Source organism: Orbicella franksi, chromosome 1 (genome assembly GCF_964199315.1).
Source record: "Orbicella franksi chromosome 1, jaOrbFran1.1, whole genome shotgun sequence".
NCBI lineage: Eukaryota > Metazoa > Cnidaria > Anthozoa > Scleractinia > Merulinidae > Orbicella > Orbicella franksi.
Genome location: NC_138145.1, coordinates 38,922,803 through 38,945,396, shown reverse-complemented (window position 1 = coordinate 38,945,396; position 22,594 = coordinate 38,922,803). Strand labels below are relative to the sequence as shown.

The following is a 22,594-nucleotide window of genomic DNA, read 5'->3' as shown; positions in this document are numbered from 1 at the left end:
TGCACTTAATTTCAAAACATTAACACCAAGGCAAACTTTTGGCCAAACCGGAGGCTCGGGGAACAATAACATACTAGAATTCTCTTTTTTTTTTTCACACAGGAGAACAGCAAACTTATAAGTGGCTGTGCATAAAGTGTTCCCTACCTTTCGATATAATTCTCTTTAGTGTTATCGCTGTTTTGGTAAAATTAAATCGAGGGAATTTTTGAAGTCGAAAGTGAATTACAGTATTGAAATTAGCAGAACGTTACATGTACTACAATTAACTGAGCGAACTATTTTAGTCACCTAGAATTAATATCAACTTTGTGCCAACTATAAAAGCAACAACTGCTCCCTTTGTCAAACGTCCTTTTGTAACTCCGATTGAGTGGCACCAAACGTGGTGCATCACTCTTGACAACTTAGGGACGCACCAATAACGAAACAAAACTAGTTTACAAACGTATTGGGTAGTGGAATCTAAGGTGGTTCTCGCTTGACTGTTAAAAATGCTGAATCTTTCCGCGCTGGTTTTTGTTGAGCTTTGTAATTGGATAGAAAAACCCCTCTCATTAATCAGAACCTGTCGAGTTTTAAACCAGTCAGGAGCAAAGCAAAGTCAGTCGCCAGTCGGGTTACGCGCTCTGTAACCATTACATATTTGCACTGCTTTGCACCTGTTACATATTTTCTCGCAATTTGTACCTGTTACATATTCTCCCGCGCTTTGCACCCGCTACATATATCACGCGCTTTGCACCCGCTACATATTTTCCCGCGCTTTCTACTCGTCACATTTTTCCCGCGCTTTGTACCCGCTACATATTTTCCCGCGCTTTGTACCCGCTGCATCTTTTTCCGCGCATTGAAATCGTTACATCTTTTCCCGCGCTTTGAACCCGCTACATATTTTCCCGCGCTTTGTACTCGTTACATATTTTCCCGCGCTTTTCACTGTTTGCATAACGAAGTGCATTTTTGCCCGGCCATTTAAAAGGTCTTTTTTTGCTGCACTGAATAAGGTTGTTATAACCTTTACAACCAATACAATGCCAACTAGATCAGTTCTTTTTCACAGAATTGAAGAACCCAGGAACTTTCTCTGAAATAACAAACAAAAATAGCTTTAGTTAGTTTAAAAATTGAACACTGTTCCAAAAATTCACATTAACCAAACAAATAAGCTAGTTATTACCTGTACATTTGTGCCGAATGTTTGACCAGATGATTTTGGCCTGCGAGAAGCCAAACACACCCAGCCTACCCCCCAGGTGAGTGTGGTCCTCGATATTTCCGGAGTCAGTAATCATCTCCGAACCGCGAAATACTTGCAGCCTGTAGAAAATACGGGAAGAAATAAAATTTAGCTTCGAGAGAACTTTTACATGGACGGGTTAAACGATGACATCTCTGCATAGCGAGTGTCCTAAGTTAAATAATGGTTCTAGATTTAGCTGTGTAGTAATCAAACTGTATCCCAGGGAACTCATGTAATACGGACGGGGGAGCTCGTCGCACCTTTTAGAGGTTAAAAAAGCCGTTTTGCTACCTCTGAGGTTGTTCAGTCGCAAAAGGTCCACAGCGGGAACTTTTAAGGTACCTTTTAGTATATTGTGCCGAAAAACTATGACAGGAGATAATGTGTTGTTTTAGAACTGGTTCCCCTTAAGGGAGAAAAAAAAAAAATTCAACTCACGCCCATAAAACAGGTTCTTGGTCCTCTTAGGAGATCTTTTCAAAATTTCCGGAGAGCGCCCCCTTCATTTTTATATGGGAGTTCCCCCGGCACTGTATACCTAATAAGCCCCACTGCCGGCCGATGATACAGTTCCCATCTGTAAGCCGTCTTATTCTGCCAGGGAGTCTGCGAAGGATCCGACCATAGCACTTTCACCTGAAATAATAACAGGCTTTGAGATTAATTTCTTGAAGGTGCAAGCGCGGAATATATCGGTTACCACGGTTACCTCATCCGGGGTAGTGTTGGAGTTCCACAAAGCGTTCCGAAGGGTTTGGCTTGGACCACTCTTCGAATTGACAGCCTGTGTTGAAAGAAATGGGAACTAAACGTTTAATCGGTGTTATTTGGAAATGTGTTAATCAACCAAAATAAGAAGCGAGAACATGTAAAACTGAACGTTAAAGGAGCTAGTCAATGTTTAGTTTACGCATCTTGAGAATTTCAGCCTAGATTTTTCAAGTTCTTCGTTCGTAATCCGTGTCAATCTTCTCCGTCTTTAACCATTCATGTCCCTTTATGGTTTATTATTACTATTATTATTATTATTATTATTATTATTATTATTATTATTATTATTATTATTATTATTATTATCATCGTCGCTTTGGTGTTTTTCTATCTTAGTAAACTATTATTTTCAGGTTTCTTCAATTTTTAAGGTTATTTTGTACTTGGCTAAAATAACTCAAAATACCGTGACTAAGCTTAGTTAAAGCGCGAGAAAACAAGTCCGAGCCAAGTGCGCGAAAACCTGTAATTGATGTCAAGCGTGGGCGACAGTAAACCGCGCCAGGGACAACAAAACATAATCAAAACCACGCTAGTAAAACACTAAACCAATGCCAAGGCAGGGGAAACACGTGACCAGTGCTAAGCGCGCGAAAAGTGACGTAAACCAAATCTGGATTAGTTTAGGTTTTGTAGCTGTCAGTGAAAAGGGAGCAACATTTTTTGCTGCAGACTTTTTAGAAAGAACTTTCTTATTCTTAAACAGAATTTGTAGTTCCATTCTGAGACGTGAATAGCTGAGTTATCGAAACCTGATTTGACACTTCGCCACTCTGTTCTGAACCAAGTTCCTTTAAAAAACGTTCCAAAGTACACCTAGACAAAGTGGACTAAACAACGATGTCTTCAATGAACTAGCAACAAATTAAACAGCAATAGTTTTTCAAGAGGTATAAGTAAATAGTCTTTGAGGTGTTCCCACATGAAATCGCGATTCTGTAGATCGACTAACAATGCTTGTTTTGAGTGGAGACGGGGCAAAATACTACATACCACTTACACGTAAGTAGTACTGACCTTCAGTTGCAGTCCCGGCTCAGCTATAGCAGCGAATGGTGTTTTCTCCCAATATGTTTGACGCTTCTTCTTCCAAGTGATCACGTAGAATGCGCTGCTACTCTGATAACTGAACACAATACCCGCGAAGTCATCATCGTCGTTATTGTTTATAAACAGCGTGCCTGAGAAATCAACTCCAGAAAAGCGACTGCGACCTGTCAAGGTAAGAGGGAGGCAAGGCTTTCATTAAAGTTTTCTGCAAGAGGGCAATCAGTTCCCATAGGTAGGAAAAACTTCTTGAACTGAACTTCTTTATGAGAAAAACTTTTCTCCAGTCTAGCTAAATGGTCAAACCAGGTGGGCCGGCAAAATCATCCTAACAGCTAATCAATTTACCTGGTGCCTGGCCGTTAATGAAAGTCCTGGAGATGATGTAAATAGATGCTATTTGACAAATTTAATTGTATTTGCTTACACCAATTAAATATGAGATGTAGACCTAGATTTTAAAAAGGATTGGAATAAGCTTTTGATCTAACGGGATTAAAGGTGCCCCTCTTCATAGACGGCGACAAAGCAGGCTACCCCGGCTGAAGCTACTTCATGGCCTCGAACGAGTTTACTGATATCATTAAGTTGCTGGAAAATAAAAAATTGAAACGGTATACCAGAGTAGACTTTCTTTGATCTCACCAATAGCTAATCCTGGATCGCTGTTCTTGAGTTGCCAAATGTCGGCACCCTTTAACGGAATCAACAGGTTGAAATATGTCATGTACCACAATTAAATTCAAGCAAACCTGGCTATCAAAACACCGTTGCACAGCCACCCAGCTGAAAGGTTTTGCAGTTCTGCACCTTTGAACTTTTCATATCAACGCGAGTTTGATTTGAATGAAAACGGATGTGCAGGCAGGTGAAACACGAGTATTCGCACGAATAGTCGTGTAATTTTTTTCTTTCAACCTGCAGAAATATATCATTGCACTGATATATTTAGAAATAACTAAATAAAGTCAAATAAATTCTTTCATTCATCCATTCATTCAACAAAAGAACTGCTGTCACATTATACCTCGTTGCTGACTTTCCACTCTGGGTCCACTTGCGAGTCCCCATAAGGATCCAAAAATACAGTCTGGGGCTCTCTGAAGTCGGTCCGGGTGATCTGATTGTTATTAGGACAGGCGTCCTCCGTATCTGGGATGTGATCGCCGTCATAGTCTGATGAACAGCTGTCTCCTACACCGTCTCCTTTAGGATTGACAAATAAGATCAGCTCAGCGAAAGAGAATGAGATCGTTCTTGCTATATCAGCTTAAGTAGTTGAAACTACAGCCTGAACAAATTCAGTCTCCAACGGGAATCGAATATTTCTGCTATCAAGTACAAGTATCAGTATGAAATAAATTGTAAACTGTAGATAGACTTTATTACTGACAGCGACCTTGGGAAATCTGAATCAACGTAGGTAGTTAAAGGGTAAAGGTTTCAACGTGGCAGTACAGCTACAATGCTCTGCCCACGGAGCTAAGACCGGACGCTATAGAGAGGTAGACGGTTGCGAGTTCTGTATGTTACCCTCATGATGGGCATGTGTGTCAGGATCGTTCATGTTGGAATTTAAAACACTATAAAGCTATATTTCCAGAAAACCTCACAAATTCTGATTTTGCGTCAAGCAAAGTGCACAGCACTTACCATCAGTATCTTGCTGATCACGGTTGTAAATCAGTGGACAGTTGTCTTTTTCATCAAGAACTTTATCATTATCATCGTCATAGTCGCAAACATCACCTGAGAAAGAAAAAAAATACTTTAAAGGAACCACTGAGTAGCTTATGTGGTAACGTTTTTATCAAAATTTATATCGATAACTGAATCAAGCATTCTTTAGCCAGTGGCTTCTTTGACCTCTCTGCCTTATCTTCCTTTATGATTAGATGAGAAGTTTTGAAACCTGCGCGGTCGCTCAATTCTCGGAGATAGGGCGCCGGGCTTAGACACAAAAAGTTTCTTGTCGTCCTGGCTCTCGGAGGCGCTTAACTTGAATTGTTCTCCCTTGCCACTGATCTCGCGAATGCTCAAGTTAGTTCCTCGACAGAATAGCTAGAATAACAGGCTTGCGATCGCCTTCAAGTTCAATTGCCATAAGGGATGGGTTTAGATGTGAAAAGATATACAAAGCTTCGTATTTCATTCTCTATTCTGAAACTCATTAATAATTCATTATGTTAATTTCTGGTCGAAATACTTCCTGATACGTAGGATATTATGGAAATAAAAGAAGGCGGTACTGCACAACCTTGTTAATATGCGTTGACATTGACAAGTTCGAGTCAAACCAGGAGCCTAGGTTTCTCACTGTATTAACAGAGAAAACACCAAAGCTGACGACACGTATTGAACACTCGTTGAACTTGGAAAGTTGGTGTTTGGAACCAATGATTATAAATTCAGTCTTGCCATCATTTATCATCAATTTGTCTTGCAGCATCTATGTTTTGAAATCGCGTACACAATTCTCCATAGCTGCAACGGCTTCGTCTTGTGTTTTGGCGTCACCAGGTTTAAATGATAGATATGACTGAAAGTTATCAGCAAAACAGTTTCAAGTAAACGTGACAGAATAATATCGAACAACTTGGAAGCGTAGACGACAAAGAGTATGGACCCCAAACAGGAACCCTGTGGAACGTCATAATTCAAGCTAAACTTTCTGGAAGTTGCACCATTCAGTGAAACGCGTAGGCTCCGATCGGTAAGGTAAGACTTAACCCTGCTGAGAACCTTTCCGCGCACGCCAAACAAAGGGAATCATGGCCGTGATGGTGTTTGGATATCTGATCTTAATTAGCATAGAGTCTTACGATTTTATTTCTACTTTACTCCTTAGTTTTAGTTTCGATTGAGAAGATATATCGAACACTCAAGACAGTATTTGACCACATTTCCAAACACCTCGAAGTTCGTTATCAGTTTTCAACTCTCTTCTCGGTGTTTGGAAATGTGGTCAAACACGGTCTTTCGTGTTTGGTATGTTATGTCCTAAATGGAACCCATGTTACCTATTTGATCGCCATCAGTGTCCAGCTGGTCAGGGTTTGGCGTCCGTGGGCAGTTGTCTATGTTATTTTGAACTCCATCTGTATCCCTACAGTCATAAAAAGAAAACGACTGGAGCAGCTGCAAAAAATGGCTTCCCTTGCACGATTTAATTTTCAGCCGCTTTTGCTGTGCAAGAATTATTGTTTGGGAAATCTCTCTCTCCCCATCCCCTCAAAAAAATAATGGTCCTTTCCTAACCCTTAAAATGTTCCGCTTAAAATTTCTTAACACAGTCAAACAAAGTTAGATAACAGAAACACTACTTACGTGTCGTAATTATTGTCACATGCATCACCCACCAGATCGTTGTCGCCATCAAGCTGTTGATGGATTGAATCAGTATTCAGTAGAGAGAAGAGTTCTTTATTTTATCAAGTCAGTTTCCTTTAACAATTAATATAGATCAGTGTGAGGAAGATGAAAGAGAGGGTGTAGTAGGACACTTTGTGACCATTACGTCACATAGCATTTCGTCTCGCAACCGTCGAAACCAGTCTCTGAGAAGAGCACACGTTGTGGAAGCAAAGTTGCTTACTCCTAGCCTTGCTCGTGCTCAGTAACGTCAAGAGTGTTGTGTTACTTGCCTTGAACGACGTTTCAGCCCGTCTACAAGGGAAGGGGGTGGGGGTTAGGGGGCGCGGAAAACTATACTCTACCTAGAGCCGGTGCCCGGCTGGCTAGCGAGGACTCGTCCTTATAGAATAAAAAGGTCAGGAAGGTTTTCAGTTAAGAAAAAAAATAGATTTCAACTTGATGATACCTGATTAGGGTTGTGTTTGTACTTGCAGTTGTCGCAGGTATCTCCCACCCCGTCTTGATCAGAGTCCCTCTGCTCTGTGTTGGCTACATTAGGACAATTGTCCTTTTCTCCAACACCTAGCGGTATACAAACAAAACAAAGGTCACAAGAGTCGGCCCAGCTATCTCTACTCGCGCTAATGTTGGCATATTCTTAACCAACGTGTTGCAAGCCTGAGAATAATAATAAGATTCGTTTGTGAATTAGCACTGAAGATAAGCCAAACACTCCGTCAGGCTTGCAATTGTTTCACTACAGTGTCGTTTTGAGTCTCGAAATAATACTGAAAATATTCATTTAAGTCTAGTTCCAAGTGATCACTACAATAGTAAAGAATATCAAATTAAGCAACCCTTTCCGGATATTGATCCTGGCGGGTTTCCATAAAGTCGCTCGATCTGTGTCAGTAAAACAATCATTTTAACAGATGCTGTTTCAGTCTAAATCGTGTTTGGTGGTTTAAATTTACGTTAGCTATGCTTCGGCAAAGCGTCCGAAATTTTCGTCCAAAACTCATCCGAAATGAGATAAAAAGTGTCTGAAAATTATCCTTCCGAAATAAAACGTCCAAGTAATGTACTCACCGTCATAATCTCTATCATCAAGACAAATGGCTTCCTGATTTGCGTTTTCTGTGAGAGGACAGCTATCACACTCGTCTCCTATTCTGTCCCAGTCACTATCCTTCTGATCAGAATTGGGCGTGAACGGACAATTGTCCTGAAACGAAAGGAAAACCAGAGTTTTTAGCTTGGAATGGTATAGTGGAATAGAGTACGCTACAACTGATGGGCGTAGCCAACATTTTAGCCTCTCGTAGTGGTGCCGGCGATTTTTGTAGTATGAATTCCTCCTCCCCCCCCCCCCTCCCCCATTTTGTTAGTATGAGCCCCCCTACCCCCTCCCCACCCCCCAGGCCAATGCAGGTTACCCTTAAATTTGTTATATTTCTCCAACACCTCGCGGGACCCATTTACGCTACTGAGACGAGAGAGGTAATGTGAGATTGAAGTTCCTTACTCCACATCACGTGATCATTATCGGCCAACCAGAGTTCAACTTGTGATGGTACATTATGTCCCGCCTATCAGATTCTATCCCTAAACCACTGATAACGTTTACAACTGCTACACGACGGACAATTGCTTTTATACGCGAACCCAAATCTTTTTTTTTTCCCTATCTTTTTCTTTACGTTGATTGTGATTCACACTACTCCCAGCACTGTTACGTGTACTTACCCAATTTACAACAGAAATACAACTACTTACACTTGTCTACCTACGCTTCTTAACAATACGATGCAATTACAGGTGCAAACATACAATGCTACAATTTGCGTAACTTACTCTACAAAACAATACAATTACTTAATATTTAAGTTACGATCGCAAGTTAAATCGAACTCAGACCTGATAAACAGAAAATGATTTCAGATTTAACTTACGATCGCAAGTTAAATCGAACTCAGATCTGATAAGCAGAAAATGATTCCAGATTTAACTTACGATCGCAAGTTAAATCGAACTCAGATCTGATAAGCAGAAAGTGATTTCAGATTTAACTTACGAGCGCAAGGTAAATCGACCTCAGATCTGATAAGCAGAAAATGATTCCAGATTTAACTTACGATCGCAAGGTAAATCGACCTCAGATCTGATAAGCAGAAAATGATTCCAGATTTAACTTACGATCGCAAGGTAAATCGAACTCAGATCTGATAAGCAGAAAATGATTTCAGATTTAACTTACGCGCGCAAGGTAAATCGAACTCAGATCTAATAAGCAGAAAATGATTTCAGATTTAACTTACGATCGCAAGTTAAATCGAATTCAGATCTGATAAGAGAAAATGATTCCAGATTTAACTTACGATCGCAAGTTAAATCGAACTCAGATCTGATAAGCAGAAAATGATTCCAGATTTAACTTACGATCGCAAGGTAAATCGAACTCAGATCTGATAAGCAGAAAATGATTTCAGATTTAACTCACGATCGCAAGTTAAATCGAACTCAGACCTGATAAGCAGAAAATGATAGTTCCAGATTTAACTTACGATCGCAAGGTAAATCGAACTCAGATCTGATAAGTAGAAAATGATTCCAGATTTAACTTACGATCGCAAGTTAAATCGAACTCAGATCTGATAAGCAGAAAATGATAGTTCCAGATTTAACTTACGATCGCAAGGTAAATCGAACTCAGACCTGATAAGCAGAAAATGATTCCAGATTTAAGTTACGATCGCAAGGTAAATCGAACTCAGACCTGATAAGCAGAAAATGATTCCAGATTTAACTTACGATCGCAAGGTAAATCGAACTCAGACCTGATAAGCAGAAAATGTATCAATACCAACCGGATTGGAATTGAGAATGCCGTCATTGTCTGCATCAGAATCACAGGCGTCTCCTTGGAAGTCTTCGTCGACATCCTCTTGTCCCGCGTTAGGAATGTTAGGGCAGTTGTCCTGATAAAGAACATTCGCGAAAATTAATCACAGTCAAATAGTTGGTAAACGCAATTTCTGACCACTGAGGGACGAATTAGTCAGAAACTATCATTCTGACGGCACGATGGAGAGGCTCGCGGGGTGTCATGGGACGTTAATGGACAATTTAGGCATTTGGCAGGAGATTTAGGTCATTCTATGTTAGTAAGTCTTCGTGTTCGTCCACTTATTTATTGAGCTTTTGTTGTAACAGCTTGTATGTATAATCGCAAAATGCTCTAGCTTATTGGTGAGGGTTACGTTTCCACATATTTTTCGCCACAGCTAAAGGGTGTTTTGTTTAGTGGTTTTTCGTATCTGGTTTTAATTGTTAGAACCAATAGTTGTAATTTGCAAGGATACAAATTATCTTATTAGACGGACTACTAGATCTAGATCTGGTGACTGACTGACGCATTCAGCGGCGGATCCAGACCTTGAGCTACGAAAGGAGGGGGGGTGGACGGTTTTGTTTTTCTTGCCCTGCCGGTTTTTCTTCCTTCTGTGATTTCTTCTTTTTTTTGCCCAAGATAAGGGGTTCCGGACCCCCCGGCGCCTCCCCTAGATCCGCCACTGGCATCCTCATTAAACTACATCTGTATTCATATTGAACGTCTCGTGTTAGTGTAGTCAGAATGTGAACATTAATGAGGTATAGAGCGAGACAGATTATCTACTATTAGAAAACAGTCCTAAGAAAATACGCGCCCCGATTGGTTAAAAATCGTGTTTCTATAACTCGATAGAACACAGAATCATAGCACGAGCTGTTGACGTAATGCGCGAGCAAAGAGAATTTACATTTTGATAATCAAAGTTAACAAGTTGTTTTCCTTTTTTTTTCGTCACCGTGTTTTCTAAAAGAAATAGAAAACATGTTCTCCGTGTTTCTATAGAGTTATAGAAACACTCGTGAAAGTTTGGGAGAACTCGAAAAAGCTGTGGAAACACCCCTCTGCGGCTCGTATTCCCACAGCATTTCTCGTTCTCCCAAACTTCCACTCGTGTTTCTATAACTCGATAGAAACAAGGTATTTGTACAAACAAACTTTACTAAAGAAAGAGAACGAGAAAAAGTATTGTAAAAGCACGCCAATTTTTCCTTAGAGTGGATCCGAAATAGATAACCTTATATGATTTTAGCTCTTGTGATGAAAGTCTGGTTTCTAGTATTGATAGAAGCTCCATATCTTTCTCACCTTGGCACACGAGCGATCGTGGCACGATAGTTCAGCATCTGGAATACCATCCAAGTCAGTGTCTAGTCCACAATATTTTCCATTACCTCCATGACCAATCTTACACTGTTAGAAAAAGGCAAAATCTTTAAGAACTATGATTAGGTCTAATAGCGATGAACAGCAAAAAGGAAGAACAAGTTTAAAGAGCAATGGGTGAGCAGAACAGATTTGCGCAAGCACAAATGGGATGACCCAAGTGGAAACGAAATTCGACGCAAACACAAGCACAAGCAAAACCACCCGAACATTCCAAACTGTTTAGGCGCGAGGTAATCTGGATCCAGTGTTTTCATTGGCCAAACATAACCACGTGTGGTAAATATCCTTGTGCTTGTGTTATGCCCGAGCGGTATTTCGTTTTCACGATGAGATAAGAATTATCGTGTTTACGCTTTCTCTTGCGCTTGTGCTTGTGCTTGTGAAAGTGATTGCGTCGCTAGTGAAACCAAGCTTAAAACTCCCTAGAGAAAAGCGAACGAGAGAACGAGCAAACGAGCGAACGACCGACTGAAGGACGGCGGGCTTTACGTACGAACGAACAAGCGACCGAACGAACGAACGAAAGAAGGAAGGCACGAACAAACGAACGCACGAACAAACGAACGCACGCACGCACGAACGAACGAACAGACGAACGATCGAACGAACGAACGAACGAACGAATGAAACAACAGACTGACAGACGGACGGGACAGGACGGGCGATACAGCGAACGAATATGAACGAGCGAACTGCGAAAGAATGAACGAGCAAAAGAGCGATCGAATGAAACACGGTAGAAATAATGAGCAACTTAAGTTGATTAAAGCACGATGCATTTATGAGGGATGGAAGAAAGAGAATCCGAAAGAATAGCTCACATTCGATATATCAAAATTCTAACATCATACCTGACACCATCTATTATAGGTGCCATGCTAGATTTTTTTTCTATCGACCGTGATCCGTTTAAGGCTTACCAGTAAGATTAGAATAAGTTGTTGAAAAAGAGATAGCTGGAGCTAAATTGCGACTTCCAAATAAAACCTGATAAGGTGATGTAATAATTACACCGTTTTAAATGTTGCCGAGCGGTTAGTATCCTTGAAAATTACAAGACTGATTTCGTACTTGGCAAACAAAGGCTCTTCCTCCTTCAGTCAGAATGCAGTCGGCGTTCTTGTCACAGGAACCATGTTCTTCAGAGCAGAAGTCAATTTGTTGCTGGTTTAGCCGCGATGGACCAGCAGCTCCTTTGTGACCGTTACCATTACAGTAACCGCACTCTTCCAGATATCTCCTTATGGTCTGAGAATCAGATGACTGTAACAGGAAAAAGAAAACATAGTGTAAGACAGCAATAAGATAAAAAAAAACTTGACTGAAACACGCCTACTCTTGGAAATAAACTTTTCCTAAGGCCTTGTTCAGACTACGCCGGAGAAATTTCAAAATGGCGTTTTACTCTGAAGACGCATCAAATGTTTTCCGTCCACACTACACCGGAGAAATTTGAAGACGGCGTTTATTCTGAAAACGTATTAAATATTTTCCGTCCACACTACGCTGGGGAAATTTGAAAACGGCGTTTTTACTCTGAAAACGCATCAAATGTCTTCCGTCCACACTACGCCGGAGAAATTTGAAAACGCGTCGACAGAAACGCTTCAGTGCGCCCTCCAAGGTTAGGGTTGATCACATGATTTTAGTGGCGTCATCGTTTTCTAAAAAGCTCCGTTTTCAAAACGTTTTCCGTCCACACGAAAACGCAAAGCTGGCGCTTTTAAATTCCTCCAATCTCAGAAATACGGCCTATTCAACACTACGCCGGCGAAATTTGAACACGCAGCTTTATTTCTACGGTTAGACCTACCGTCCACAATAATCCGTCACGACAACGGAGCTTTCCGAAAACGCTATTCAAACTGGAGGATTTGAAAACACCGGCGGTTCGGCCGCTCCTCCCAGCTTCCGACTACTGCCGAGCGGGAGGTAATCAAATCGTTGAGCACAGTTCAGACAACGAAACAGTGTTCGGCAGTAGTCGGAAGTTAGGAGGAGCCGCCGAGCATTTGATTGACGGTAGCGAAAAACGCATTTGTCGGTTGAGCTTTGAATTTTAGAGTCCGCATGTTATTGAAAGGTGCAGAAAAATTCCTCGGGCGTAGTGTGAACGGAAAATATTTGATGCGGTTTTAGAGTGAAACCTCCGTTTTCAAATTCCTCCGGCGTAGTGTGGACGAGGTTTTAAAATTCTGGAAATCAAGCGAAATGGAAATTCCAAGTAAGAAAGTTCGAAAATTAAGATATACAGCGCAAGGTTGGCCTCTTTTTCAGAAATATTCGGAAAAATTATGTTCCATTCGCCACGGGAAATTTCCAGAAATTTAATTAAATGACCGTTAGGTAATTTTTGGTCGAATAGAAAGCACTTGCTTATCACATTTTTAATTACTAGCGTTAGAGTGCCTTGGACTAAACTTACAAAAATGACACAAAAGTTTTGATAAAAATAACACAAACATCTCACTTGTAATGATACGTCATTTTTGATGTCTTCAAGGGCTTGCTCCAAGCCTTGCACCATTCCTGATAGCTTGTCTATCTGATCTGTGTTATCTTTGTTCGGACAGGGCTGTTCAACTGATTCTTGAGGGAAAGCTTCTGTTGTTATAAAAAAAAAAAAAGTCTCACAAATTGATGACTTATTCTTTTCCTCTCATCCTTTCTAGTTTCTAGAGTGATTAACATTTAAATGACTTGTTTTCGTAGTTTAAAAGCGATATTATGAAGGAAAAAATGTTTTTAATAGGAATTCAACAGAAAATCAATCACTAGGGATGGAACTGAAAACTGTTAAGAGGTGGTTATAAGTCCTGCACCAGTACAACCTCAGAAAGGGTTTTGGGAGTCGGCTTATAATCAGGGAAAGGTTAACTTAGAAGTCTGATTGATTGTTTGGTTTTTTTGCTAGCAGAAGGGTGGGGCTATGACCCTTATAGGGAAATCTTTGTTAAAAATATCTGTCTGCTTAATTAGTCTTGGAACGAGTCAGAAAAATATCAACTCTGAATGTTGAAAGTGCATGTATGATTTAAAAACTCAAAATTGTCAAAAAAATATATGGCCTCATTAGCCCTTTTGCCGCCCTTTTGAAGGCAAATATGGTAGGCAAAAATCTCTATCAATATTGCACCCAAAGAGCTAAACATTTCAATAGTTTTTAAGTTTGCGAACTCTATATATTTCTCTACCCAAGGTCAATGAGACAAAATTGAAATATGACCCAATAAGTAGGAAAGAGATGTGGGTGGGGTGGGTGTGTGGGGATTATAACTGGGCGTCATCCAAAGTTGAACAGGAAAGTACTCTGAACTTTTAGTCCAAGCTAAGAAAAACAAAAGTTTACTTCAATACTTACGAGAAAATGCAGTAGTAGCTTGTCTGCATCGCGACGGATTCACATACCAAGAATGATTTCTATTAAAAATCAGGCGAAGATCTCTCAGACTACCCTAAAAATACAGCGCAAAGATTTTAGAACTATTAAATTAAGCTTAAGTAGTAGTTTAATCAGCTTTCAAAAGCACAGATTTGCTACAGATATCTAAAATTAATGGCAAAATAGTAAATATAACACTATTTTAATTTTGAGAATTGGAAAAAAACAATCGCACCTAAAATGTAAGCTTACTCGCCTTCCATTTTGACCAAGATGACTTCTCGCCTCGTGCTCTTTGTCCAAGAAGGAAGCGAAGCGAGCGATTCCGAACATTGGCTGACAACTGTGAATTTATGTCCCACACTCCAATAAATTCACAATTTATAAAAAGCTCTACAGCTGACATCGTATCGTTTGAATCTGTTTTGCTGTAGATACGGACAATGATATTGTACCATTCCTCCGTATCAATGTTCAAGTGTTTGAAAGGCAATCCTCTCTCGCGGCCAACAGTCAACAACACTTTAATTCCAAGTTTACGTCGTGCAGAATCCGTCCAAAAGGCTAAAATCGCCTTGCCCGAATTTTTGTCCTCTAAAGAGAACACGGTATCCGTGCCAGAACGTTTTGCGGCCATTTTCAAGTTCGCAATTATCATGAACTCGTCATGCTGTTGTAGAAGAGTGGTAAGCTCTTGAACCACGTTGTCGGAAGCTAAAATTCTCGGTATTGCATCCGTCAATCGAAATTCAGTGAAACCTAGCTCCTGTTCACGATAGATCCCTGGAATCTGGGTATCCACCTGGAAAGCCTCCAACAAATTCACTTCTAAAAAGTTAAAAGTATTAATACAAGCTTGAGCTCAGGTAAAGAAAGAAAACAACATGATCATTGAATCTAAAAGTACTGCCGCCATTTTGCAAACCATGCAAGTTAAACCGAAGACAGTCAAGGCGATTGAAATGGTACCTACCTAACGAATTAGTGAATCGGAAAACACTTACGCACAAAAAGTAGCCAAGAAAAACTCGCAAAGGGATGAAAATCATGTTTTCTCTTTCAGAAACAGCTGTAAACTACTATAAAAGAAAACCCGCAATTACAGGCCTGCTCTAGGTTTGATGACACGTTCCTTCAGATGAGACCACGAGTCATTTTGCATGCTGGAATGTGAGTGGTGCTTTCACCAAAAGTGACAAAGGCAAAGCATTCAAAGGGTTTTACTGAATGCAACTTTTTTCCTATAGTGGGGTTGCCCTTGTTTGGTTTAACATAAACAATAAGTATTTTTGGCATGAAAAGGCAATCATCTTTGCATTTTCGGCTGACAAATCACTAACAAGTTTTTACAGAAGTACACAGAAGCAGTGAAAGTTTGGACAATTTGCTAATCACATGGTTTCAGACGCCATCTTGCTGGGGGCAAACCCAGCAAAAATTGCAGTCAATGTATGGGAAAAATTAAAAGTTCGATCCCCAGTTAGTTGAGAGTAATAATTATTGACGTTCTGGATATTTAATGAGTCACAAGGAGGCAGATAGCCAGCAGAGAGGTTTTTTTAATCAAATTTGGGGAACATAGATTTGCGTGAGGCGAGGAACTGTGCTTTTAATTTTTTACACAAATGTCGCTAAATTTTCCCGCGAATTGCGACAAAGTTTTTACAGAGAAATGTATGGAAAAATGAAAACCTTCATTGTGGCTTTTCTAACGAAGCTATTTCTCTCAAATGTGATCAGTAAATTCTTTTACCTAGCAGCTTTTACCGGAAATGCTTAAAAAATTGCCTTGAATTGTTTGTCTTGAATTGAACTTCTCCATTAGAGATGGGGTGGGTGGAGAGAGCTCGCGCTGAGGTTTGTGCCTGGTAATTTGCCAGGACAGATAGTCGGTTCGCCCTGACTGCTAGCTCCGTGGTCAAAGGATCAACGGAGAGAGATAAATAAGCGTGTTTTGTGTAATTTTGTTTCATTATGCCCACAATGTTGTCTTTTTCGCTCGCTTAGCTTCTTTGAATTTAAAAGTCAGGGCGAACGGACTTTTAGTCCTTGGCGAACTGACATCGGGCGAAACGACTGGCCACCGACTAGTATTGCTATATCCCCTTTCCGAATGGGTTGCGAATCCATGGCAAAGTTACCCCGGCATAAATTCGCCGGTACCCATTTATTTACCTGCAGTGTTATGGTAATATGCCTGCACAAGAACACAACACGAACCCTTGAGCCGAGGGCACTAAAAATATTTTGACTCTTATGCAGTTCTTTTGACACTTTTAGCTAGAACATTTTCGCATTGTCTTATTTGTTGGGAAGATGGGGGGATGGGTCTAAGGCTCCAGGCTCCAAGATGGCGGCTGCTTAGACAACATGACGTAATTACACGTAATATGACGTCATCCATCCTGAGCAAACACTTTTGGAGGAACTAAGCTGGGGTACTCTATAGCTAAAAGTTTCCTCGATCTAATACTCTTGGAGTATCATGTTGTTTACATGTGGTTCAAAAGTTATGTAGTTATTGAAATAGTGCCAAATCAATGGAATAAGATTTTACAATAAACCTCTTCCGTGGAATCATCCTCTTTGTTACCAGAATAACTGCCTGTAAAACGCCTTTATAATCTGCAGTTTCAAACTGTCTTGATCCTTCTTGAATACGTTTCGGAGCCGGAAGAATACACGTGGAAAAAATGACGTCCTTACATCTTTTCCTATAAATAGCCTTAGAGATCTGGACACTAACGGTCAAGCATGAAATCGAGTCAACAGAAGATGAAGCAATGGCGGATGGTTGCCGTTGTAATAAGTTTGATAATTGTACTACTCATAGCTAATTTCAGGTGCGTTTATCTTGTTCCTTCTCAACTAGTATTGCAGTTTAAATCATTTTAGCATTCCTTTTTCCACCATAGCATTCAAATTAAGAAAAGAAGTCTACGAAATGAGAATATAAATGAGCCGAGCCCTGCTTCTGTCATCGATTTAAATGATACAGCTGGTCAGAAATCTTCGAAGAACACCAACAAAAGCTCTGTGGGTGAGTAGATTTAGTGCTTAAATAAACAATAAATGAATCTTTAAGCTTATATACGAAAATACCGCACGTGAACGGGCAGGCTAAAAAAAAATTGCGAGAATTTCCTGCGTATAAACGTGTAGAAACAAAATTGATGACTTCAAGAATTTTCAAGCATATTTTTTTTATTTGCTTCTCAGCTTTATTATTTAAATTATAAATGCGTTACGCATTTTTATTCTTTTTTACGTCACGAATCAGTTGATGTGCACAAAAGCATGCAATGTTTTTATGCACATTTTTTATGCAATATACACCGGCAAAACACATAATAACAATAAAATGTGGTGGATAGATTATAAATAACATGGCATTGGGGAGAATTATTTAGCGATGTAAGTTACATGTATAAGCTTACATGTTAACAGGGAGTGTAGAAGAGTTTTTGTAGTTTAAGGTGGCTCAAAACACTAATATTTCCATGAGATGCCTGGACTCTAACATGTGCTTCAGTGTGAGGCATCATGCAATAACCTGAGGGGTCGCAAGATAGCATGTAAGATTTTAAGTTTGCAAAACTCAAAACAAAACACTGCAACCTTAAGTTATAACCTAAACACAATGAAAGGTACAGTGGAGAGTTACCTTAGGAAAAAAAAATAGCACAGCCATTCAAAACAGTCTAATTCCAAACCAGAAAATTCACAGCTAGTTCTATAAGTCTCAAAAAAACAGAAAACAGTTTTGAGCCACTTTAAATGATGCTGATTGAGGGCAAAATTAAAAAGGAAAACAAAACCTAACCCATTTGACAGGAACGTGAGGCCCTATCAGTAGAGGCTCTAGGGATACAGGATGTCTTTTGCAGAAAATTAATGAGTTATGGTATATGTAGATCAAGTAAAGCAGGATATCGAGTGGGGCCATGAACATACTTTATGGCATTCCAGAAAATTCCAGGGAAGAGGAAATTAAAGATTCCTACAGCCTAGTATTAAATTGTTGGCATATTTTTGTCACCAGCCTTTCCCAACAGGGTCTGGTTGCCTTCTGTAAGGGGATCAGGTAATTTTTAAAAATATCCTACCATAAATACTGTATAAAAAAACAATGACATATTGTTACTTTGTGTAGAAAATGCAAAAGTGCAACCAAATTCCAATTGTTGGAAGAAGGAAGAAACACGCAGTCTTGCGGAATGTGTTCAATGCAGTGACTATGAAAAGGTAATTATACTATTAAGTACTGGAAATAAAAACCAAGTAATATCTCAGGGTTGTTAATCTCATTGGAATTAATGACTTGATGACAACCATGCTGCAGTAATTCTGTATACCAGCTGAAAACATTGTGATCCTTCAGAAAATATCTTAACCCTCCCGCAGAGGGGATTTTGTGGTTTGAACCCTCTCCCTAGTGCCCAACTCACGATCCATTTTTCCCCAAAATTCACAAATTTGAAAACTGGGAGTGGGGACTGTAGCACCCCCCCCCCCCACCCCTCCAAGCCCATATACACCTTAACAGTGTATGACCAAAAGGTGAGATACAGTCAAACCCCTATTAAGTGGCCACATATCAAAGTGCCAAACACCACCTCCCATTTTGCAGAGGGTGACCGCTTGATAGGGGCTTGACTGTATTCCCAAAAGAAGCCACCCTCCAAACATAGTTACAGGGTAAAGCTGCTGAATCCAAAATCAGGATGGGAGGGGAAGGAGAGGTAGAATACCGTACATGTTATGTATATTTAGTTAGTTATTGGGGTAGTACTTTGTGTCTAACATTTCAAACCCAAGTGTCTTTTTGAAATGTTGGAAACAAACTTCCATAATGCACACACTTAGCATATCATGATACCGTAAACAGCAGCAGATAAGCTGCAACCCAAGTTTGCAGCTCAAATTTTGAAAGAAAAGTTTTTGGAAAGAGATCAAAATAAACCAAAAGTGGAGTCTTGAGAAACTTAAGATGCATTTTACATTCGTTGATTTATTGAATGTAAACATGTGTAAACTCACTAAACATTTAAAAACAGAGAATACTGTAATAGTATGGACATGATGTTTACTGACTTTGACATGTCTGATCTTTCTCTGGTATTTTGCCTTTCCTGTCAGTTTTTCATTAGAATTTTATGTACAACAACAAGAACGCTTTTATTTGTTTGTTTTTTTTTGTTCATTTGTAGCTTAGTAGCCAGGCATTTGACCAAGTAATGATAGTGGAAACTCTAAAAGTTTTGATGAAAAATGTTAATTCATGCAATTTCATGGCACTTTGTCCAGATGTTCTCACAGATAAGCCATGTCCCCAATTTGTTAGGAAAATTTTTAGTAAAAAGATGCAGCTTATCTGCCGGTGTTTTCAGTAATCAATCAGCAAAAGGGTTCAAATTGTCACCGATCAATCAGTGTGGACTTGGAGTACAAAAATGTCACAAGTCAAGGCCACTTCAACACTCATTCATGAAAATGAATAGAAAAGTTTAAATCCATTTTGTTTAATTTATGCTTTTGCTTTTTTCTTAACAGAGGACAATTAAAGGATGTTTACAGACTGGAAATATACAGCTTTCATACTGTGTTGATTCAAATGTGAAATTTTATGCAAGGTAATTTTGCAGTCTGCCATTCTATTTAACAAGGGGATTTTTGTTCTTGGACAAAAATAATTTCATTTGTAAGTTGTTAATATTTTTCTGTCAATCTTTTTTACACTGACTACATCTTTGATAACACACTCACTCAGTCAATCCTTTTCATGTGGTAGCACACATACACTGTAATGAGGCCACTGTGAAATGTCAGAGACCTTCACTAGTTCTGCTTCCTGTCTTTTTCTTTATTTGTAGCCTCTCCATCGCTTACTCCATATTTCTGCATCTCTTTCTTTAGTCTCCATCACCAGGTTTCTCTCAGTCTTCTGTCTTTAAACATAAAGCACTAGTTAAATAGTCCTGTTTACAAACTCAAAATATTTGTTTTATTTTCTACATGTAGTTGTAAATATATTATAGAATGGGAAGAGAAAAAGTTCTGGATGTTTGAGGTATTGCTTGTAAGAATAATAATTGTATACATGTATACACATATGTTGTGAATTTTTGGTGTATTTAGTGGACGTCACAATTATTCTGACATCATAAAATTATGCTTGTTATAAAAATAAACCAATAAATAAACACAGAACATGTGGAAACAACAGGTTGAATGTGTGTTTAACTCACTGGGTTATTCTGTCATGTTTTCAGTATTCCTGGTTTAAACTAATGAACTTGCCTCAATCCTCTTGATCAAATGCACTTTTTTATACTGATTTTATATTAATTCATTAATTCATTAATTCATTAATTCATTAATTCATTAACTGTTGTACACCCTAGTAGTAGGGGTTTCATAAAGGGCCAGGCAATGGGCAAATTGACCGGCTGTGAGGATGATTTTGCCTGTCTGGTTTGACAATCTAAGGAACGTTTTTCTTATAAAGAAGTTCACTTCAAGAACTTTTGGCCACTGTGAAAACTAGTCGTTCTCCTACTGAAAACGTTTTCCCTGTTGCAAGGGCCTTCTGCAAAATCATTCACCTCTGCAAGTAAAGCTACATATAAGATGACTTTTTTGTTCATTTTGTTGTTCTTTAGGAGAAGTGAATTTTAAACGTACACTCAATCTGACTCAAGTGGTTTAATTATAATTAAAATATAATGGCATTGACTTTTAAATCCAAAATGTTTGTCACACAAACCACATACTTTACCCCTTTACATGTAATTTTGGGCAACATAATAGACCATAAGTGATTTGTATTCCCAGTACTGGACTGAAACTAGCTTGCATTTGGAAAGACTCTGCGCATAAGCCTTGGTTGTAGGCTAGTTCCAGTCTACTGGTGACAATATGAATATGGTCTATTGTTGCAATGTCAATTTATTTATTAAATTTTTTTCTTTATAAATCTCTTGCCAGGGTATTGTGCTTATCATGTTAATGTTTCACTGTTTACTTAATATTTATATATTTTTTGTTGTATTTTTGTTTTATTTCTTTATCTCTTGCCAGGGTATTGTGCTTATCATGTTAATATGCTCCTCCTCAATGGTATGGTACAGACAAAGACAGCTTGACAGCGTGTTCTACCAGAAACTTCAAAAACAAGTGGAGAGCGACACTATATAGCAGTACGTGAATATATTACGACAACAATGAAATGCAAGTTCACAGTCCGAGCCAAGTCATGTTCCTGTACAGTACTGAACAATGTATATTTTTATTTATTTGATTTGGAGGAATATGCTGGGTACGATTTGTAACTATAGTTTTAAAGGAAACAAGTGAAAGGAAGTCACTGGCTCAAGAATGGCACAAGAATATGTTTTAAAGGAAATCATTGCCCGTGGAGATTGTATTTTGACAGGCCACTGTTTCCATGCAGATTGTACATGGCTCCAAAGCAGAATTGTGTGTCCCAATTTGGAGACATTTTTGTGATTGACTCATGCAGATAATTTGTAATGTTATGGACAATGGCCCTTTTCACAGTTAGCTTTTGGCATGTGCATTGCATCCCTCACAGGGATGTGAGGCAATTTCAGGAAGAAACTACCAAATTGCCTTGACTTGCCTTGCATGCACACTGGAGTGTAATGCAAATGAGAAAGTTAAGCATGAAAAGGGTTACTTACAGCCCATGTTTTCCAACAATGAGTAATTTACATGTAAAAACCAAGTACTGTTAATCTAGATGAAAACTCAGGTTTCACCTCTTTCCTTTTTGAAGTGGTTTTACCTCGAAAATATTTTAAGGTGATTGGCTCTGCTATACTACAGTACATGCAACATTTTTATTTGGTAGTATAGTTGATCTTCCCCCTTAAAAGTAGTCTTCTTTACAGCCGTTATTAGGGTTGTCACACAACGCCTTTCCCCACTTTGTGTGACAACCCTAATAACGGCTGTGAAGAAGACTACCTTAAAAGCAGCCATTTCATTTTTATTTAGTACATGTACTTTCACATGTATTTCTCACACAGTAAAGTTTTACTTGTCACAACTGGGATGTTTAAGTTTATGTTTTCTTTATTTCCTACGTACTTCTATGTGTATGTGTATTGAATGACTTCAATAGCCTGATTTTCGAGTTGTCCCTCCATCTGAGCTCAATTTTTCCCCTTCAAGAGATGTCAGAGAGTTCCCCTAAGAATTTAATCCTTAACTGCTTTTCATGATCTTCGGTGTCCTACAGAGACACATAGTCTTTAAATAATAGCTTCTAGGCTGTTTTTGAGAAAATTCGTAACTCAGCTTTGACCAGGCAGAGGCACTACATCGAATTTGCTCAAACATAATCATCATCATCATCATCATAATCATTGTCACCACCATCATTGCCACATCTTGCAGGGAAGAACTGAGTTTCCGAGTAGAGATTTTTCAGAGCTATCCATTCCAATAACAGAATGGTTTTATAAGAAAAAGTACAACAAGTGATGCATACAAA

At 39.2% G+C, this 22,594-nt stretch overlaps 3 protein-coding genes across 5 annotated transcripts; 1 reads left to right on the top strand and 2 right to left on the bottom strand.

Annotated features, from left to right (window-relative positions):
* Positions 1 to 234: 234 nt before the first annotated feature.
* On the bottom strand, positions 235 to 13,221 carry LOC145498950 (cartilage oligomeric matrix protein-like). Its single transcript, XM_081478756.1, has 15 exons — positions 13,165 to 13,221; positions 11,766 to 11,957; positions 10,614 to 10,718; positions 9,253 to 9,393; positions 7,486 to 7,775; positions 6,882 to 7,056; positions 6,389 to 6,441; positions 6,082 to 6,167; positions 4,715 to 4,810; positions 4,089 to 4,267; positions 3,032 to 3,253; positions 1,953 to 2,027; positions 1,731 to 1,879; positions 1,181 to 1,320; positions 235 to 1,087 (listed from the first exon to the last, which is right to left on the bottom strand). Exons 1-15 carry the CDS (start codon positions 13,219 to 13,221, stop codon positions 1,047 to 1,049), a joined length of 2,001 nt encoding a protein of 666 aa, XP_081334882.1. The 3' UTR covers positions 235 to 1,046.
* LOC145484528 (uncharacterized) lies at positions 11,932 to 15,163 on the bottom strand. 2 transcript variants are annotated; one of them, XR_014049026.1, is made up of 4 exons: positions 15,050 to 15,163; positions 14,056 to 14,904; positions 13,165 to 13,298; positions 11,932 to 11,957 (listed from the first exon to the last, which is right to left on the bottom strand). XR_014049026.1 is itself a non-coding variant. In XM_081463131.1 (2 exons), the coding sequence occupies exons 1-2, from the start codon at positions 15,123 to 15,125 to the stop codon at positions 14,312 to 14,314; spliced, it is 669 nt and encodes a 222-aa protein (XP_081319257.1). In that variant the 5' UTR covers positions 15,126 to 15,163; the 3' UTR covers positions 13,371 to 14,311. The 2 variants fall into 2 exon arrangements, 1 of the variants encoding a protein (XP_081319257.1); XM_081463131.1 differs by lacking the exons at positions 11,932 to 11,957; positions 13,165 to 13,298 and having other exon boundaries at positions 13,371 to 14,904.
* A 1,569-nt stretch (positions 15,164 to 16,732) lies between these two features.
* Positions 16,733 to 22,536, top strand: LOC145462318 (protein JTB-like). 2 transcript variants are annotated; one of them, XM_081445817.1, is made up of 6 exons: positions 16,733 to 16,919; positions 16,992 to 17,116; positions 18,230 to 18,321; positions 19,630 to 19,709; positions 20,098 to 20,146; positions 21,064 to 22,536. In XM_081445817.1, exons 1-6 carry the CDS (start codon positions 16,831 to 16,833, stop codon positions 21,271 to 21,273), a joined length of 645 nt encoding a protein of 214 aa, XP_081301943.1. In that variant the 5' UTR covers positions 16,733 to 16,830; the 3' UTR covers positions 21,274 to 22,536. The 2 variants fall into 2 exon arrangements, with proteins under 2 accessions (XP_081301943.1, XP_081301950.1); XM_081445824.1 differs by having other exon boundaries at positions 16,737 to 16,919; positions 21,157 to 22,536.
* The last annotated feature ends 58 nt before the right edge of the window (positions 22,537 to 22,594 follow it).

What these genes read in the sequence shown, in the direction of transcription:
- LOC145498950 (XM_081478756.1), bottom strand. Translation starts at nt 13,221, where the DNA reads ATGGTGCAAGGCTTGGAGCAAGCCCTTGAAGACATCAAAAATGACGTA. An exon ending in GGTGAGTACATTACTTGGAC is followed by an intron (nt 7,057 to 7,485) that starts GTTTTATTTCGG and finishes TGCCAACATTAG; the next exon opens with CGCGAGTAGAGATAGCTGGG. An exon ending in CACTGATGGCGATCAAATAG is followed by an intron (nt 4,811 to 6,081) that starts GTAACATGGGTT and finishes TTTCTTTCTCAG; the next exon opens with GTGATGTTTGCGACTATGAC.
- LOC145484528 (XM_081463131.1), bottom strand. Translation starts at nt 15,125, where the DNA reads ATGATTTTCATCCCTTTGCGAGTTTTTCTTGGCTACTTTTTGTGCGTA. An exon ending in CCGATTCACTAATTCGTTAG is followed by an intron (nt 14,905 to 15,049) that starts GTAGGTACCATT and finishes TTAACTTTTTAG; the next exon opens with AAGTGAATTTGTTGGAGGCT.
- LOC145462318 (XM_081445817.1), top strand. Translation starts at nt 16,831, where the DNA reads ATGAAATCGAGTCAACAGAAGATGAAGCAATGGCGGATGGTTGCCGTT. An exon ending in CTACTCATAGCTAATTTCAG is followed by an intron (nt 16,920 to 16,991) that starts GTGCGTTTATCT and finishes TTTCCACCATAG; the next exon opens with CATTCAAATTAAGAAAAGAA. An exon ending in AATGTGAAATTTTATGCAAG is followed by an intron (nt 19,710 to 20,097) that starts GTAATTTTGCAG and finishes TTCTACATGTAG; the next exon opens with TTGTAAATATATTATAGAAT.